General features: G+C 36.7%; 4 protein-coding genes across 5 annotated transcripts; 2 read left to right on the top strand and 2 right to left on the bottom strand.

Annotated features, from left to right (window-relative positions):
• Positions 1-2,901: 2,901 nt before the first annotated feature.
• On the top strand, positions 2,902-4,631 carry LOC120001624 (cytochrome P450 94C1-like). Its single transcript, XM_038850018.1, has one exon. The coding sequence runs from the start codon at positions 3,003-3,005 to the stop codon at positions 4,509-4,511; it is 1,509 nt and encodes a 502-aa protein (XP_038705946.1). The 5' UTR covers positions 2,902-3,002; the 3' UTR covers positions 4,512-4,631.
• A 546-nt stretch (positions 4,632-5,177) lies between these two features.
• On the top strand, positions 5,178-9,074 carry LOC120001520 (proteinaceous RNase P 2-like). Of its 2 annotated transcripts, XM_038849893.1 has the most exons (7): positions 5,178-6,206; positions 6,717-6,818; positions 6,942-7,117; positions 7,442-7,562; positions 8,055-8,123; positions 8,377-8,692; positions 8,782-9,074. In XM_038849893.1, the coding sequence occupies exons 1-7, from the start codon at positions 5,280-5,282 to the stop codon at positions 8,790-8,792; spliced, it is 1,722 nt and encodes a 573-aa protein (XP_038705821.1). In that variant the 5' UTR covers positions 5,178-5,279; the 3' UTR covers positions 8,793-9,074. The 2 variants fall into 2 exon arrangements, with proteins under 2 accessions (XP_038705821.1, XP_038705820.1); XM_038849892.1 differs by having other exon boundaries at positions 8,377-9,074.
• A 61-nt stretch (positions 9,075-9,135) lies between these two features.
• LOC120001521 (fatty acyl-CoA reductase 1-like) lies at positions 9,136-12,229 on the bottom strand. Its single transcript, XM_038849894.1, has 10 exons — positions 12,095-12,229; positions 11,629-11,732; positions 11,330-11,535; positions 11,120-11,220; positions 10,825-11,017; positions 10,551-10,712; positions 10,361-10,442; positions 9,999-10,271; positions 9,733-9,860; positions 9,136-9,312 (listed from the first exon to the last, which is right to left on the bottom strand). Exons 1-10 carry the CDS (start codon positions 12,171-12,173, stop codon positions 9,159-9,161), a joined length of 1,482 nt encoding a protein of 493 aa, XP_038705822.1. The 5' UTR covers positions 12,174-12,229; the 3' UTR covers positions 9,136-9,158.
• A 1,830-nt stretch (positions 12,230-14,059) lies between these two features.
• LOC120001516 (fatty acyl-CoA reductase 3-like) lies at positions 14,060-16,782 on the bottom strand. Its single transcript, XM_038849890.1, has 9 exons — positions 16,621-16,782; positions 16,374-16,477; positions 16,070-16,272; positions 15,866-15,966; positions 15,569-15,761; positions 15,095-15,338; positions 14,718-14,990; positions 14,478-14,605; positions 14,060-14,385 (listed from the first exon to the last, which is right to left on the bottom strand). The coding sequence occupies exons 1-9, from the start codon at positions 16,700-16,702 to the stop codon at positions 14,226-14,228; spliced, it is 1,488 nt and encodes a 495-aa protein (XP_038705818.1). The 5' UTR covers positions 16,703-16,782; the 3' UTR covers positions 14,060-14,225.
• Positions 16,783-17,737: the final 955 nt, after the last annotated feature.

The following is a 17,737-nucleotide window of genomic DNA, read 5'->3' on the forward strand; positions in this document are numbered from 1 at the left end:
AACAGTTAATAAATCTAGCTAGCTAGATGAGCTGTGCGCGGCTCTATACATCAACCAATACATACAGCTTAATTAATTAGCATAATAAGTGGAGGAAAATGAAGTAGTAAACAAATAACTGCACGGCTCTCTAAAGTCTAAAATAATGGGTAAGACTTCCTCTAGATCTTTTTTATTGTTTTCTTCGTTTTTGATGAAAAAAAATATTAATTAACTAAAGCCTAACAATATTGTCTATTGTAATCCTCATTTCCCACCGAAATGATGCGCAAAACTACAAAGTTCGCTAGTGGGCAATTCACGTTAGGTTATCTAGATTTGAACATTAATAGTATTTCATCATGTGGTATGTAAAATGTAAGTTGACGTGGTTATGTATCCAAACTTAGAGTTATATATCTTATAATGATTTCCTTTCAGGGAAAAAAAATGACAATAGTCCAATTGATTACCTTTTCGAATTTAGGGCATAAAGAATCTCGATTGAGGTCGGGAATTCAGTTGTAAACTCACGTACACCAACTATTTAGAACACATACACCAACTATTTCTAAATAGTTTATATTGAGTCTTGCCCAAACTAACATGTCGGAAAGGTTTGCGCATGTCTAATTCCGCCTAAATTTATATATAGTGGGCTATCCAAAAGATATGTTCGTTGAATTGTTATCGGTAAAAAATGTGTTTATTCTACCAAGGAATAATAAAAATGACAATTCAAAGTGCGGACTGCGAGATATATATATATATATATATAGACACACGTACGTGTGTGTGCATGTGTATTACTGAGTTACAGTTCTATGTGAAAACTGTGTCCGTACGTCTGTCTGGTCCATATATGCCTTTGATATACAGTCGTCGCTTTTGTACTCCTCAATGAATTCAAGCAGTAAGAAACCTGGTTCTTTGGCTAACTAAAATCTCTTTATCTGTACTTGTTAATCAGTATGCTATATTTCCTCAATTAAAACGTGGGAAACATGCAAAATATAATAAGTACAAATATTATTACTGTCAAAATTTACATTAAGTCGGCCCAACACCACACCAAATTTTCTATGCGGGTGCATATGTGTTTCTGCCAAATGTTATTACACATATAGCAACACAAAAACATGCAAGTTTGTGTCATTTGCGCAGTCTGGCAGTGGTCAATTCTTTCCAACCCATGATTGGTACACACACACTATCTCTCTTATGGTCTGGTAGTCTACTAGGCCCACTAAATTAAACAAGTTGGTACTATTGGCTGTTAATAACCATACGATTGTGTTCTTTAATTGGCTTTTAAAATTCATTAAACGTGCATTTTATTATATAACACGAGCTCTTTCGTGAATAATTGATTGTTGCTCTAGTTCTCTTAAATCCCACCTCTTTCACTACAAATCAAGATTATTCACTTTGGATTATCCGGTTTCTGTGAATATATCGAGTTCCCAAGGCTTTGTTCTTCCTAATCCATCTCACATAATAGTATTTAGGCCAAGAAAAATGTATTGGTTGTGTGAAAAGGTGTGGGTCTCTACTTATAAACCACAACACTCCCAACAAGTGGACAGGTAGAAGCCCGTTCAACACGACTTTCGATATCATGTCATAAATCTCACCCCTCATTACAAATCAATATCATCAACTTTGGATTATATGGTTTCAAGTATACATTATACTCGCACGACTCTATTTTCCTTAAATCGTCTCACTTAATAGTGCTTAGACCAAAGAAAATGCATTGGTTGTATAAGAAGGCGTGGATATCTACTTATGAACCGTGTCACTTGAACTTACCCAAGTGATGTGGGACTACATAATAAATTACTCATTATCTACGTTGGGACTACATAATAAATGATTCCTTATCTACGTTTCTTCATTTTCTGAGCAAGGACAACGTCCTAAACACATAATGCACGTGAAATTATTAACATACGCTGCAAATCCGTCTATTCTTGTATAATACTGACAAAGCTTGACCTAGCTGCCTACATAGTTATGTTTTTTGCACACATGAATGTATGTGTGTGTGTTTAAATCATGCAGAACTTATCCGTCGTAGGGTTTTCGTCCATGTCGCTCTCCACGTCAGTCTATCTATAGATTTACGGCCGACATGCCAAACCCATTCATCCTACAACAGTTGATCTGTTCAGTGGAAGTAGTGCCACCTCTACAATTGTGCGTGCTTATTTTACATGCAAACACCAACTCAGAGACACGTGTTATTCTATATATATGTATGTCTGTAAGCAGCTGGTTCATGCATTACATTGCGGCAACTAAAGGTTCCCCTATTGACTTTGAACTTATATGGGATGGCATGCTAATGAATAAATTAATATTAGCTGACTACCCATATCTCCACGGCGGTGCCAAGTAGTTTTTTTAAAAATTAAGAAAAAAAAATTTGTTGACAAATGAAGGCACTATTGACAAATTTTATTTTAGTAAATAAAATTTTTTTCTAGAAAAGCCGACATGAACCGGCGGATAAAACACAAAGTTGACAATTGTCACGCAGCTAAGCAATCAAAGGTAAATGCACGTGGTTGAATGAAAGTGACGTGGCAGGGTCAAGAGGAATTTCCTCACGCATTATTCATGCTCAATCATACACCCACACCACCTCCTAAAAACAACACCTAAATATGGTAAAGATACCAACAATTAGTATGAACAACACGTAAATAGGTATTCATAACACGTAAATGATAAAGATGAAGATGCCAGCAGTTGATATTTCAATTATCTTAATAATTGAATTGGACATACACGAATAAAATGAATTCCTAAAACTCCACATGTTGCACATAATACAAATAAATTGAATATCAATTGCGGGTATCCATATCATTACTAAAAACACTATATAAAGCACCGCTCCATTCCCTCAAAACATTATGTCAATCACCTCACCTCCATTTGAATATTACTCCTCGCTTCCTACTCCTCTTACAATACACATATTTGTTTTGTTCTCTCTCTAAAACTCTCTTTCTATAATGGCTTTCGAAGCTTTCTCGTTGGAGCTCATGTCAATGGCGTTTGGGTTCTGTTTCTTCACCTTCACAATCTTCTTTTCTCTGTTTTCTTTATCAATCCTTGTATTAAGGATGAAGCCTTGGTGCAACTGCGACGTTTGTCAAACTTATCTTACTTCCAGTTGGACCAAAGATTTCGACAATCTTTGTGACTGGTACACTCATCTTCTCCGCAACTCTCCTTCTGGAACCATCCACGTTCACGTTCTTAAAAACACAATCACCGCAAACCCAGATAACGTCGAGCACATTCTCAAGACTAAGTTCGATAACTATCCGAAAGGGAAGCAGTTCTCTTCGATCTTGGGTGATCTGCTTGGCAAAGGTATTTTCAACGTTGACGGTCAAACTTGGAGGTTCCAAAGAAAGCTGGCGAGTGCTGAACTTGGTAGTGTTTCGATACGGTTGTTTGCATTTGAGCTTGTTAAAGCTGAAACTAATTCGAGGTTAATTCCTCTATTGTCTTCGATTGCAAAAGATCAAGAAAGAGTTTTGGATTTACAAGATGTTTTTAGAAGATTCTCATTCGACAACATATGTAAATTCTCTTTCGGGTTAGATCCTGGTTGTCTGAATTTATCGTTACCGATTTCAGACTTTTCTGTCGCATTTGATGAGGCAACGAAATTGTCTGCACAAAGAGCACTTGCATCCTCACCGTTGATTTGGAAGATCAAGAGATTTTTCAATATAGGATCGGAAAAGAAGCTCAGAGAAGCCATTGATATGGTCAACGAGCTTGCTGAGGAGATGATAAGTCAACGGCGCAAGACTGGTTTCGCTAACCACAAAGATCTTTTATCACGATTCATGGGGTCCGTAGATGATGACAAGTATCTTCGAGACATTGTGGTTAGCTTTCTATTGGCGGGTCGAGACACGGTTGCTTCCGGGTTAACTAGCTTAATGTGGTTGATATCGCAAAACCCAAAAGTAGAGGATGCGATCCGGGCAGAGTCAGACCGAGTCATGGGAACTAGTCAAGATCTTGTAAGCTTTGAACAGATGCGGGACATGCATTATTTAAATGCTGCTGTATATGAGAGCTTAAGATTATTCCCCCCTGTGCAATTTGACTCAAAATTCTCCCTAGAAGATGACGTATTACCTGACGGCACCTTTGTCAAAGGTGGCACTAGGGTTACATACCACCCATATGCCATGGGTCGGATCGAACGGGTTTGGGGGTCGGATTGTGTTGAATTCAAGCCGGAGAGGTGGTTGACTAATGGTGTTTTTGTACCCGAAAACCCATTCAAGTATACCGTGTTCCAAGCAGGACCTAGGATTTGTATGGGGAAGGATTTGGCATTGGCGGAGATGAAATGTGTAGCACTTGCAGTTATCCGGAAGTTCAATATTCGGGCAGTAGATCCAGATTACGTGCCCCATTTTTCCCCGGGTCTTACAGCCTCTTTAAGAGGTGGTTTGCCTGTTGTGATTAAAGAAAGGGAAGTTGTATGTTTGTGAGTTTTTTTTTCTCTTTTTTTTGGTTAATTGTGTAGCGGTTGAATACTGCACATATAATATACGAGTTAAAAATTGAATATTTTTTAAAAAATGAATGCATTAAAGTTTAAAGAAATGGAATATGACTATGTAATTGTTGTGGGACCGACCTTTCGTCAAACTATTTATCTTCTTACACGTGGACAATCGGGGAGTTGGGTAGCCGCTAAATGGTGCACTATTTGCATCGTTTCTACTCTCAATCCAGTTCAACCATGCTGGGCTAGCCTGTTTAGAAGCATGGATTCACCACTTTTTAGGTGGCAAAGGGCCTGTTCGGCTGGACCAATGTTTTTGTGGGCTCGAATTTATCAAAATTTTCCACGGCTCCAACTTAGTCCAAAAACCGAGCTCCACGTATTGGGCTTTTTAGGCCTAGATCAAAATAGTACGGCCTCACATTCCGTCCAAGTCCAATTGGCCGTGTACTGTGTAGTGTGTACAAGCAATTGTTGTCACTTGTCAGTAGCGGACCTAGCGGTAGCGGTTTCATTTATCCTTCTCATATTTCTTCTTGGTTTGGCCCAAACCTAATAAGAAACCCTAAACCGTACGCTAGCCCAGCCCAAATCTCGATCGCTTCCTTAATCCTTCCCTGTTAAACTAGCACTGAAAGGATTCAAGGAACCCTCGCAGCAACAGACAGACAGGCTATCCCTCGCCGGATGCTTTCGAATCCAATTGATTTCTTCGGTTTTTTCCTCTAAATTCTTCCTCAAATTCCCATTAATGGCAACCGCAACTCACTCAAGCCCCTCAAAACAGAACAAGAAGAAGCCTCGCCAAAACCCAGAGTCTCAATTCCACTTCAATCTCAATTCATGCTCCAAATCCAAAGACCTTCGTGGCGCTATCGCCCTGTATGAAACTGCAGTTTCACAAAACACTCGTGTCAGTCATCACCACTTGAACACTCTCCTCTACCTCTGCTCACAAGCTGTTACCGACCCATCAACCAAAGATCTAGCAATTGAACACGGGTTTCGAATTTTCAATCACATGGAATCATTTTGTATTAAGCCCAATGAGGCATCCATCACGGCCGTCTCTAGGCTCGCTGCTGCAAAAGGAGACGGTGATTATGCTTTTGAATTGGTTAAAAGGATGGGGAAGTACGGAATCACACCCCGGCTGCGCACGTATGATCCAGCATTGATGTCTTTTACAGGGAGTTTGCAGGCGGACAAGGCCTACGAGGTAGAGAAGCATATGATTGGAGTAGGGGTGATTGCAGAGGAGCCAGAAATTGCTGCATTGTTGAAGGTCAGTGCAGAAACGGGAAGAGGGGAAAGAGTTTATGGGTACTTGCAGAAATTGAGGAAAACAGTGAGATGTGTGACTGAGGATACCGCAAATATTATTGAGGATTGGTTTCGTTGTGAAAAGGCTAGTGAGGTTGGGTCACTTCATTACAATGTGGGTTTGGTGAAGGATGCGGTTTCAAGAAATGGGGGAGGATGGCATGGACTTGGGTGGTTAGGAAGAGGAAAGTGGCATGTTAGGAGAGGGGATGTGGATTCGAGTGGCCGGTGTTGCTCTTGTGGTGATCAGTTGGTTTGTGCTGATATTGAAGACACAGAGACACGGAGATTTGCACAATCAGTGGCTGGATTGGCCATGGAAAGGGAAGTCAAGGCTAGTTTCAGTGAATTTCAGGTGCATGAAATGTAATATATTTGATAAATTCATAATGCTTCTTTCTATTGAAGTGTATTGACTATTAACTCAATTACTTAGTCATCTTAAACTTAGCTTTGGAAATAGTGGCGATCATTCCACGTCACTTGAACTTTAAATTGTTGCTGATTTTCAAAATATTGATTGGAGGGAAATAGGGAATCATAGTTAATGGAGTATAACATGCATAGGAAAACATGGTTTTTAATCTAATGTTCAGGTTGGTACTTTGGTCTTAATTTGAATATAATGTTTGGTTGGAAATAAGGATTTAGCATTCATAGTTTAGTTTATGGATGTATCTCATTTGGCTCATTACAATTCTAATCCAGAATGCCAAACGGGCCAATATTTTATGGATTCTGGTTTGTCTCTTTGGCTGAAAGCATTTCCTGCATTGCTATTTTTGTGTGTATGTGTGTAGGGACTTCTTTTTATGTATATATTCTTTTGTACACATCAAAATTCCTGTTATGGCTTGTATTATAGGATTGGCTGGAAAAACATGCTGATTATGAAGCCATAGTGGATGGAGCAAATGTTGGGCTCTACCAACAAAATTTTGCTGATGGTGGGTTCAGCGTTTCTCAGGTTGTATGCCTTAGTTTTGTGATTTGTTTTATTTTCTATTGTAATCTAGCTCTTTTGTAGCTAAGTATTTTTGGCTTACATAGCTCATCGCAGTTTTTTTTTCTTGAAATTGCTATAGTGCAGCTTGATGCTGTTGTGAGAGATTTATATAATAGGAACGAAAAGAGATGGCCACTTGTTATCTTGCATAGTAAACGTCTTCGGGCACTTCTTGAAAATCCTACCCACAGCAAGCTGGTTGAGGAGTGGATGGGAAATGGTGTTCTTTATGCTACACCACCAGGTTCTAATGACGATTGGTACAACTTCTCAGCTCCTTCCTTTTTGTATGGATAATTCTTCATTTCACCCCTTTTCTTTTAGGGGTTATATGATTATATCTTTATTCTTGTCATTATTTCACCATCTTTGTTTGTGCTTCTTTTGGCCAGTTGCACTTCTGAATATAATGGTTTGGGGTTTAATCCCATCCACGTTTTTTATGGTCATTTCTTATTTTCCATTTTGTTACTTTTTTGCAAATTAATGTTTGAAGCATTTCGTCCTACTTTCCCTAAATAGTACATTTTCTTATGGGAACATTAAAATTATTCATTTGTATTGATGAAATCTCCTTCATTCAGGTATTGGATATATGCTGCTGTTAAACTTGGGTGTTTACTTGTGACTAACGATGAAATGCGAGACCACATTTTTGAAATTGTGGGTAGCAGGTTCATCCTCAGGTGGAAAGAAAGGCATCAAGTAAGTTCTATCTAGTTAGCTTGTCAAATATTGTTGATTTTATATCTTATGAGTTGATTATGTGAGCAATTTACATGGAAACATTAGAGGGTGCACCTTGTTTTCACATACGAGTGTGTATGTGGGTGATGTATGCATGCGTGCAATATGCCCTTGTCAATAAGCATACTTGTTGAACCATGTTTCTTTTAGAGCTCTTTGTCAAAGGCTTGCGACGATTGACGATCTGTTGGCATGTTTACTGCACAAATCTTGACCTGTTAATTTTGGTTTACACTTAAAGCAAACACTGCAGTACATGATTATAATCGTCCAGATTTCGAGGTCAATAAGCTAATTTTTTCTTTTCCCTTTTATGTATTTATCATTAATTGGTTACATGCCGAGCAAGGACTATATCTGTTTTCTGCTGATTTATTGTTGAATATGATTTTAATGGTTCACCCTGGTCTCACATGGGAGTTTTATTGTTGTTTCTCTTATAATTTCCAGGTTCGGTATACTTTTCTTAAAGGTAACTTGAGACTTCAGATGCCGCCCCCATATTCCTTAGTCATCCAGGTATCATTTTTCTACTCCATGTTTCATTTTGTGGCCCATTTTTCCTATATTCATTATACACATGTTGATTTGTCTAGTTATACATTATTGACTATGCAATAGGTCGTACACTCATACCTGATTAATTGCTTAAATCGATCGAATTTCACAGTAAATGTGCTAGTTGATAATCACATAAAAATGGTTTTCTATGTTATGCATCTGTGAAGTAGATTTCATCTGCCTTTTCATATGATGTCGAACTTGGTTTCAGGAATCAGGAAATGGATCATGGCATGTGCCTATAGCAGGCACCAGTTCTGAGGAGTCTGTGAAGACTTGGCTCTGCATTACCAGGCCCGGTGCTTCTGATGCTCTCTCCCTCAATGAACCTCAAGTGGATAATGAAATTCAAGGAAGTGGCCATGCATCTTTTGAGAAGGAATTGTTGAAATCATGTGATCCGGCCACTGTTACAATTCACAATAGCAAAAATGAAAGCCAAGATATCTCTCATAGATCTATCACTGAATGTGCAGCTACGACTGGAAAAAGAAAAAAGAGGTCTCCATCTCCATCGCCTTCACAAGGTCATCTTTTGTCAAACTAATTAATTCATTTTTTTCAGGACCACCACCCACCTTTAACTATTGATTGCTTGTTATGGAAGCACCTGTAGGGTTGATATGATCTCCACCATGTGAGATGGTTTCTATATACTCTCTTCAGAAACATGTTGCGAGGAATTTAGCCTCATGACACTATGCTAGAGCGTGCATCAGCAACCTGTCGGAAACCGATGGCTTTCAGATTTAAGATACGTATCCCTCTGTTCTTGTTGTTTCATTATCGTGGGAAGTTGTATGTTTGTTTAATGAACAAAAATCATTCAATAACTTTATTTGATCAAACAAATTAAAACAGTGTGCTGACAAATTACAGTTGATATCCATATATAGTACCAATCTTCTTGCAGTGCAGATAATATCATATATGGCTTGCTTCTTTTATTGTGGAATTAATTCACACATACACACGTATATATGTATGCGTGTATCACTTGACAACATATTTCAAAAGGCCAGGAATGTGAATTTGAATCATGTAGTCTCCCCAGTTGAAGCTAGTAGGATCACAGTTATACGGATCCACCTCCCTGCTGCCTTCTCTTCCTCCCATTCTCAATTTCTCAGTATTTGTGTCGTCAAAGCTGCACCAGACACCAGTTTAAATATAGTTATGGTAGTTGTATAACCTTGTATAGTAATAATGTCAAAATTTAAACACCAAATTAAAGTGTGTTTTTTTTTTGAAAAACTCAACATGTCCTTCAGATAGTTGAGTGGGTGTAAACCTCGTGTGTCAGAACACTATCTGAGTGGGTGTATACCTCGTGTGTCAGAACAATCTATGCTATGCGGGCGGTAGGTAAGATTGGGTCGAAACTCATGTGGATAGGGGTTTGGAAATAGGACTTACCCACAGAATCAGGATTTCATAAAGAAATGTCCTAATTGGTTGGTTCGAACTCTCTAACTCGGGCAACATAGTCCTAAGTCCGGAGAGATAACAAACTAGGTTTTCGTCAGGTGATTAAATTAACTAATTAATTAATTAGCTACATACGTACATGCCCTTAAAGAGTACATAAGGCCTATAAATTTCCACCAAACGCATCAACAGCGAGAATTTCCTGTTCGCTGTTCTGTAAGTATCACTATACCGCTGTCCAGATAACACATTCACCAAATGAAGCCCCTTCAAACAAGAAATTGAACACACAACTTGTGTTAGTTATATATAAACCCCTATATATATATAACCCTAAACCCTATATAATATATATATGAAATAATTTTCAAAATAGAGACAAAAGAAAAGAAAAATAACACTAACCTTTAAGGGTAGTGCATAACGAGCTGTCATGTATATGCGGAACTTAGCCATGCTGTTCAATAACTTGCCCTTACTGACTTTAATCGGCTTCCCATTTTTGTTAATCAAAGGATTTGTGTGGAAGCAACATTTGGTGAATTTGAGAATGTTAGATAATGTAAGAGGATTTCTCAAGGAAGAACCTACATGATACACAATTTGTATGGATTGTGTTTGATTTGCATGAGCCACCATTGCTATGAGTATTGTGTTTACGACCATATCTGCCGGAATCTGTATCATTTTATTCAACAACAAAAAAAAAAAAAACAGAGTTTAATTAACTAACTAAGCATGAACATGCGGAATAATTAATCACTAACCATATCAAGGACTGTATTTGAGCCACCAAGAAAACATTTTAGTTTTCCCTTGCCGTAATTTATAACTACGGTGTCCATGGTTCTGTAACAAACAATAACAACATATATGTATATGCAATTGTTATAAACATTATCAAAATTAAGGTAAATATTGGTGGAGTATATTATATATCTAATCAAAAAGGATTACCTTAAACCTTCAATCCAGCCAGGGAAAGGTTCTTTGTAAGTACTTGATATACCTGGTGGGCGTATGATGATCAAAGACATATTCTCTCTACACTCACCAAGAACCATCTCTCCCATTGCTTTAGTGAAAGAATAGGTGTTTGGCCATCCATGAATCTTTGCCCTAAATAATAATTAATTAGGTAAATTTATTTCACATATATTAATTAAGACTAAATATATATTTAAAGTTCGCAACTATCTAGCTTGGGAAAAAAAAAAGAAAAAAAGAAAACCTTTTCATGCCGAGATCTTTTAGGGTGGACGTAATTGTTTTCTCTGTAGCATTCTGTGCATTGAGTTGTTTCAAATTTTCCTCCACAATTTTCTTCTCGGCATAAACGTTCAACTTTGTTGTTCCTTTGAGAGTTTCACCCATATAAAATGATTTCTCTGATAAAAGTCCCTCTCTTTCGCCACATACATAAGCTGTATGAATTAATTAATTAATTAACAGCCAAACTTTCATTAAAACAAATTAATTAATTAATCAATATGAAGGACGCCTATTCCCTTAAACTAATCAATTACCCGTCGATACATGAAGAAGCATATTGACTTTGACACATCTTGTAGCGAAGTTTATGACATTGAAAGGTCCAAAAGTGTTGGTGCCCAACGCGACGTCGTACCTTCCATCCATGTATGATTAAGGAAAAAATATTGTTAATTAGCCATCCTATATAATCTATTAATGATTCAATAAAGCATTTTCGACGACAAAATAATATTAGTAATTACCTTTCATCAAACCTTGTAGTTGCAGCAGAATTGATAATGAAGTCGATTTCTCTCCACATTTCTTCTCTCAAATTTGAATCTTCTATTCCCAAATTATTGGAAGAAACATCACCAACAACGGGAATAACCTTGCTGTTTATAAATGAGTCGAAATTCTCAGTACCCCATCGTTCCCTTACAACTCTGAACAAATCTTTACTGAATACCTAATTAATTATTTTAATTAAGTTAAAAACATATTATTGAGAGATTAACTAGAGTACATAATTTGGAATTAATTAAAGACTAACATGTAGTACCTCGTCACGCAAGCGTTGAGAGGCTGCGATGGCGTTTTCAGCCCTTAACACAAGATACAACTTCTTCACATTCGGTTGACTCCTCATTACCTTCTCCACCAAAACTGCACAAATTAACGTTAATTACATTTATAAAGGTAAAAATGTTAATTCTATGTTCGTAATCCTGTCAATTTGCATGCACACAACAAAACCCTAATTTGCGAGCTAGTGCATATGACATATATAGTTATGATGATTAAGGAGTTAGTCACTTGAGATTATATTATTGATTACTTTTTTGAGAGCTAATCCAGCTCTACACTTTAAATCCTAAACTCTAAACCGTAAACTTTACAATTAATTGTACATATGATCATAAGGACTTAATTAGTTATGACTGGGTCACTTATGTGTATATGTATGTATATATGTAGATTGGATGGGGTGCAATGGGCGATTAAAAAGATATATTTGGTGCATATACCTTTGGCAAGAAATCCAGTGGCGCCAGTGATCAGAATGGTCTTGTTCTCAAGCAACTCTGCTACTCTTCCTGATTCCATAATATGTACGTGACAAAGACAAAGAGGCTGATCAATTAGGTGTGCTATAAATGGGAGATCTATGGTGTAAGGGTATGCATATCCATTTTATAGAGCCAAGATGATAAAGTTGCATGAACAATTCTATACAAACAGAAATTAATATTAATGACGGTTAGCGCCTAATTTACCCAAAAAAAAGAAGAAAAAAGACAGCTATCGATCGCCTACCTTGAGGCCGGCAAGGATATCTATCCTACCTTAAAAGTAGAAACAAATTTGGCCCCTACCACCTCTTCTATTAATTAATTCCGAATGGGGTTCATGTGAAATAAATATACAAACAGAGGACTTTTATATATGGAGTTGTATGTATATATGTATATTTTGGACAATGATTCCTCCGAATCAAATAACCATATAGAATATAACCATGATCATCTCTCGCATTGCCTTTGTAAATACATACGTGTTTGACCACCCAAAATTCGTTGCCCTGTAATTTTTTATTTTCATTACCTGTGGAGACATGGACAAGTACTTTTAATATTATTTTCATTCATATTATCACCTTTCCTCAAATCTTGTAGTTGCAGCAGAATTGATAATGAAGTCGATTTCTCTCTAAATTTCTTCCCTCAAATTTGAACAATTTATTCCCAAATCATTGGAAGAAACATCACCGGCGACTACAATCACCTATTCGTTTATAAATGTGTTGAATTTCTCAGTACCCCATCGTTCCCTTACAACTCTGAACTATTGTTTGCCGAACACCTAATTAACTATTTTAATTAAGTAAAAAAAATATTATTGAGAGATTAATTGAAGTACACAACACATTTTAAACTCACATGATAAAAATGAATGGAGAAAACGATACACATGTGGTGGATTCATGTTGATGTTCTCATAAATTCATGTAGTCAACCCTAAACTTTTAAGATAAAGACATTTGATAAATGTTGATTTAATGACAAAACAAGATCACATTTGGCTGACTCCTCATTATCTTCTCCACCAAAACTGAACCATTAACGTTACATTTATAAAGGAACAATGCTAATTCTACGTAAGTCTGTCAATTTGCATGCACACAACGAAGGCCGTTCACGAGTGCATATAAAATAGTTATGATAAAATTAATGTCGCTGTGTTGGATCCTCTCCAGCCATAGAATTGTGGGTGTTTAGGGGCAGCTTGGACCAGCTTACAAGTCTATATCAGCTTATAAGTCTATGCAAGTGGGTCGCATGCCACATGAGCCGTATAAACAGTTGATGTTATGTTAATTACGTATGTATATGTTAGTTAATGTGTGGTGTTGTGGTTATATGTTATGTTGTTGGTACTTGGTAGGTTTTTTTTTTTTGGAAAGACTTATAGGTCATGCACACGTTAAGTCACGCCTGAGGGGCAGGAAGACCATCACAGCGGATGGAAACTACCAAAATCTCAACCCCTGATGAGAATAGAATCCTGAATCTCAAGATCCTGGACATACAATCTGATCAACCAGGCTACCTCCTATTCTCGGTACTTGCTAGTTTATTTCAATTAGTGGGAACAAATTCATGCTTACAGATGGGAATTGGGCCAGACCATTTTGGCCCAGGAATGACTGTTTCTTTTTTAGCCCATGAATAAGATTTTGGGACAGTCTAATGGCAATGAGATTGTCTCTTTTATTGAGCTTTTCAAGGGGCCCAACGATCATGGGCTCTATTGTTCGTTCCGTGATAAGTAGTAACCCAATTAAAAATGTTAATTGAGATTTTTTAAATATCACAATGATAATTACACGAGCGGCGGATTCCTCATTACAAAAAATTAAAAAAAAAAATGAATTATTTAAAAAAAATGGACGTGCACAAACAAATCAATCAATAATAGTATAATCAAATCACTTTGAACAAATTAACTTCTTCAACATGCATTGCAGGCAGAGAGATTAATGCTTCTGCCGGGAATAAATGAGAAACTAAATTTCTGTCCTTATTAATTAACACATTTGAGAAATTAACCAAAACAAAACACAATCTGTAAAATAAACCCGCATGTAGCTAGTAGTCATCATTTAAAGACATGTTTGACAACTCCAGGAATGTGAGTATTCATGAAGTAATCTTCCCAATCAATGCAGTTTGGATCAAAGTAAAACGTTTCTGTCTCCACACCAACACCATTCTCTCTACCTCCCAATCTCAACTTCTCAGTGTTCACGTCTTCAAATCTGCACAAAAACACAAATAAAAAAGGTTTGTAAAATCATTTACTTTATCTAAATTTTTTAAAAATATATAATTTACTGCATTAATTACTTACACCCCGTGGAAGAACAAATAGGGTTTGTAGAGTTCAACCAAACGAATCACATATGTGATCTTCCTGTTGAGATCACTGTAAACACCCTGAAAGAAGCGACAGAAGGCCGTATTTGCCACTTCTAGTCCCTAAAAAACACCCAAAATCAATATCAATTAAACACCATTTCTCCTGAAAGCTCGACTTTTATATATCCATGCATGTATATATATATGTACGTAGTTTGAAGTGCAAAATAACCTTTAGCAATAGCAGGTAGCGGATGTCCATGTATCTGCGGAAGCTACTCATATCGCTTAGTACTTTAAGCTTGCCAACCTTGATTGGCTTTCCATCCTTACCAATCCATGGTTTCTTGGTGAAATAGCGAAGACCGTAGTCTTGAATATTAGAGTATCTCAGAGGATTCCTTGCGGAGGATCCCACTTGGTATACAACTTCATGGTCACAAGCTCGATTTGCATGAGCCACCATTGCCACTATTATGGAATTAACCACCATGTCTGCTGGTATCTGTACAATCAATCAATCCTCAAAATTAATTATCACTTTTGCATGCTTAATTAGGAGATAGGAAGCCAAGATGGGTTTGTAAAAACAAGATTGAATGAACTCACCGCGTCAACAATTGATGTTACATCACCAACGAAGCATGGTAATCTTCCTTTAGCATAACCAATAGCTAAACTATCAATGGTTCTGACACCTTCAGCCCAGCCAGGGAACGGTTCCTTGTAAGTACTGGTTATAATGGTCGGTCGTAGAATGACTACTGATAGATTCTCCTTTTGGTGCCCCACTATCATCTCTCCCATTGCCTTTGTAAACACATATGTGTTGGGCCATCCATAATTCCTTGCCCTGTCAATTTTTCAAAGCAAACATAAGACTAAGTGGTACACTTTTTTTGACCAAGAGAATTCTCAGCTCAATGTGTCACCGGATAATTGGGCTAGCTCTAAATTCGATCCGCCAACTTAATCAACTCCACGAAGTTGCTTTCAACTTTGGAGGCGCATATCATATACAATTTAGGTTAATTAGCAAGTCAAAGACAAATTATTGTCAGATTTACAGTTGGACGAACAAACCTTTGGATGCCTAAATCTTTCATGGCTTGCGTAATTTCGTCTTCTTTGGCTCCCTCAGCTTGGAGTTGGGTCAGTGTCTCCTCAATCACTCTCTTCTCTTCATTAATATCTAATCCGGAGACACCATTGAGTGTTTCTCCCATTTTGTATGCCTTCTCTTGTATGAGTCCTGCCCTTTCTCCACACACATATGCTGATCAAACACACACAACACCCATTTTAATAATTAGCCATAAAAACTAAACAAAAATAAAATTAGATATATATATATATATATATACCAACCATATATATTACCTGTGGAGACATGGACAAGTACTTTTACTTTGACACACTTCTTTGCGAAGTTCAAAACATGCCTGGCTCCCAGAGTGTTAATGCCAAGTGCAACATCATACCTAGCATGAAATTTTCAGCATATAGTTAATTATTTGTCAGATTAAATGGAACTAACAATAACTAATAATTATAATGATATATCATTTATATTATATATATGACCTTTCATCAAAGTTGGTTGTTGCTGCTAGGTTAACGATAACATCCAAATCATTCAACATTTCTTGTCTTAAATCAGAATCTTCCACACTCAAATCCTCATAACATATATCTCCACGTACAAGAGTAACTTTTTCTGCAATAAGGGTATTCAAATTTGCTCCACATTTTTCCTTTAGAACTTTAAACAAGTCCTTCCCAATAACCTGTAAGAGAAACCCACAAAATCATAAAATAATCACAACCCCTCCTGCTATAATTAATTAAATACAGTCTTTATTTGCACTATTTACGTCTGTACGTTTACCTCATTATGGAAGCGCAGTGAGGCAGACTTAGCGTCTGGAGCTCTTAATAGAAGATAAAGCTTCTTCACATTTGGTTGAACCCTCAATATCTTCTCCACAAAAACTGTCCCCACAATAAGAACAAAAATGTCGTTAACATCAACATATATACCAATATATAAATACATATATATATGTATGTATGTATGTAACCAATGACAACATGCACACAACAAACACAGAGATAAATATGGGATGGCATAGTACTTTTTGCTAGAAAGCCAGCTGCACCAGTGACCAAAATAGTATTGTTTTCAAGGAACTGTAAAATACTTCCAATATTCTCCATCGGAAGTTAATGAAAGTGAGAGAGATGGAGAGAGGGAGGGAGAGAGAGAGAGACTCTCGAAATTAAAGCACAAAACAAAATGTTTTTGGAGACTCAATGACGGTTCAAGCAAAATGAAAGGCCATTTCATATAGGCATTGTGAGAGGAGATCGAGGACACAATAATAATAAACAGGTGGAGTACACGCAAGTCTTCATGAGGTTGCTTAAATGATATTGTAGATTGTATCATAAATATGAATACTGAAACTTCTACTTGTTAATTGATTGCAGTTTTTTTTTTTTAATTTAATTATATATATAATGATATTACATACATTTATGTTTTGAAGTATGTACAGATTTGAACACATGATCACTAGCTCACTTTCCTTGCATATATGTGGGTGAGGTGTGGTCACCTACACGATTGATTTGATTAAGCTAGGACACTTAATAATTACATGACAAAATAAGAAAGACCAAGGCTGTTCAATGTTCTTACGTACGTACTGTCGTATGTTGGCTATAATCTATAGATAGGTTTCTGGCTTAACCTAACCCCAGCACATATTTATTATACCGTACGTGTCACAGTTTCCTTCTCAATCCAGATATTTATTTATTTATTTTCATATATATATATATATATATATATATAGACGGACATGCTTAAGAGTTACATGTTTTCGTCTCCGTCGACTAATTCAATTGGGTTTTGCTCCAAAACAATGCTATCTGTTTGTTTCTGTTTGACTTTTCAATTGGTGTAAGAAAGCAAAAATAATCTATTTTTCATTTGGACTGTTCACCTACCTTACTTTGTATCGGTGGACTAGTCTCTAAATATCTTTTTTTTTGGTCGACTATGAATATCTTGTACTTTGGTACACTATTTATATATTAATATGGATTAAGGTATATTAATTGTGAGATACCAACGAAAGGTGTCTCAGTTAACAATCGACTGAGTTAGACATATGTGCGTCGAATATTCGATTTGAATGGAAAACATATTTCTCAACGGTATTTTAAAAAAAAAAATTGTGGGATAAT

This window comes from Tripterygium wilfordii, chromosome 7, assembly GCF_013401445.1.
Source record: "Tripterygium wilfordii isolate XIE 37 chromosome 7, ASM1340144v1, whole genome shotgun sequence".
Lineage (NCBI taxonomy): Eukaryota > Viridiplantae > Streptophyta > Magnoliopsida > Celastrales > Celastraceae > Tripterygium > Tripterygium wilfordii.

Bases quoted from the DNA above. Each gene is read 5' to 3' on its own strand.
- LOC120001624 (XM_038850018.1), top strand. From the start codon at position 3,003: ATGGCTTTCGAAGCTTTCTCGTTGGAGCTCATGTCAATGGCGTTTGGG.
- LOC120001520 (XM_038849892.1), top strand. From the start codon at position 5,280: ATGGCAACCGCAACTCACTCAAGCCCCTCAAAACAGAACAAGAAGAAG. The intron at 7,118-7,441 runs GTACAACTTCTC...TCCTTCATTCAG, and splicing joins CCAGGTTCTAATGACGATTG to GTATTGGATATATGCTGCTG. The intron at 8,124-8,376 runs GTATCATTTTTC...ACTTGGTTTCAG, and splicing joins CATATTCCTTAGTCATCCAG to GAATCAGGAAATGGATCATG.
- LOC120001521 (XM_038849894.1), bottom strand. From the start codon at position 12,173: ATGGAATCAGGAAGAGTAGCAGAGTTGCTTGAGAACAAGACCATTCTG. The intron at 11,733-12,094 runs GTATATGCACCA...TAATTTGTGCAG, and splicing joins CACTGGATTTCTTGCCAAAG to TTTTGGTGGAGAAGGTAATG. The intron at 11,536-11,628 runs GTACTACATGTT...ATAATTAATTAG, and splicing joins CTCAACGCTTGCGTGACGAG to GTATTCAGTAAAGATTTGTT.
- LOC120001516 (XM_038849890.1), bottom strand. From the start codon at position 16,702: ATGGAGAATATTGGAAGTATTTTACAGTTCCTTGAAAACAATACTATT. The intron at 16,273-16,373 runs GTAAACGTACAG...TTTCTCTTACAG, and splicing joins CACTGCGCTTCCATAATGAG to GTTATTGGGAAGGACTTGTT. The intron at 15,967-16,069 runs GTCATATATATA...ATTTCATGCTAG, and splicing joins ACAACCAACTTTGATGAAAG to GTATGATGTTGCACTTGGCA.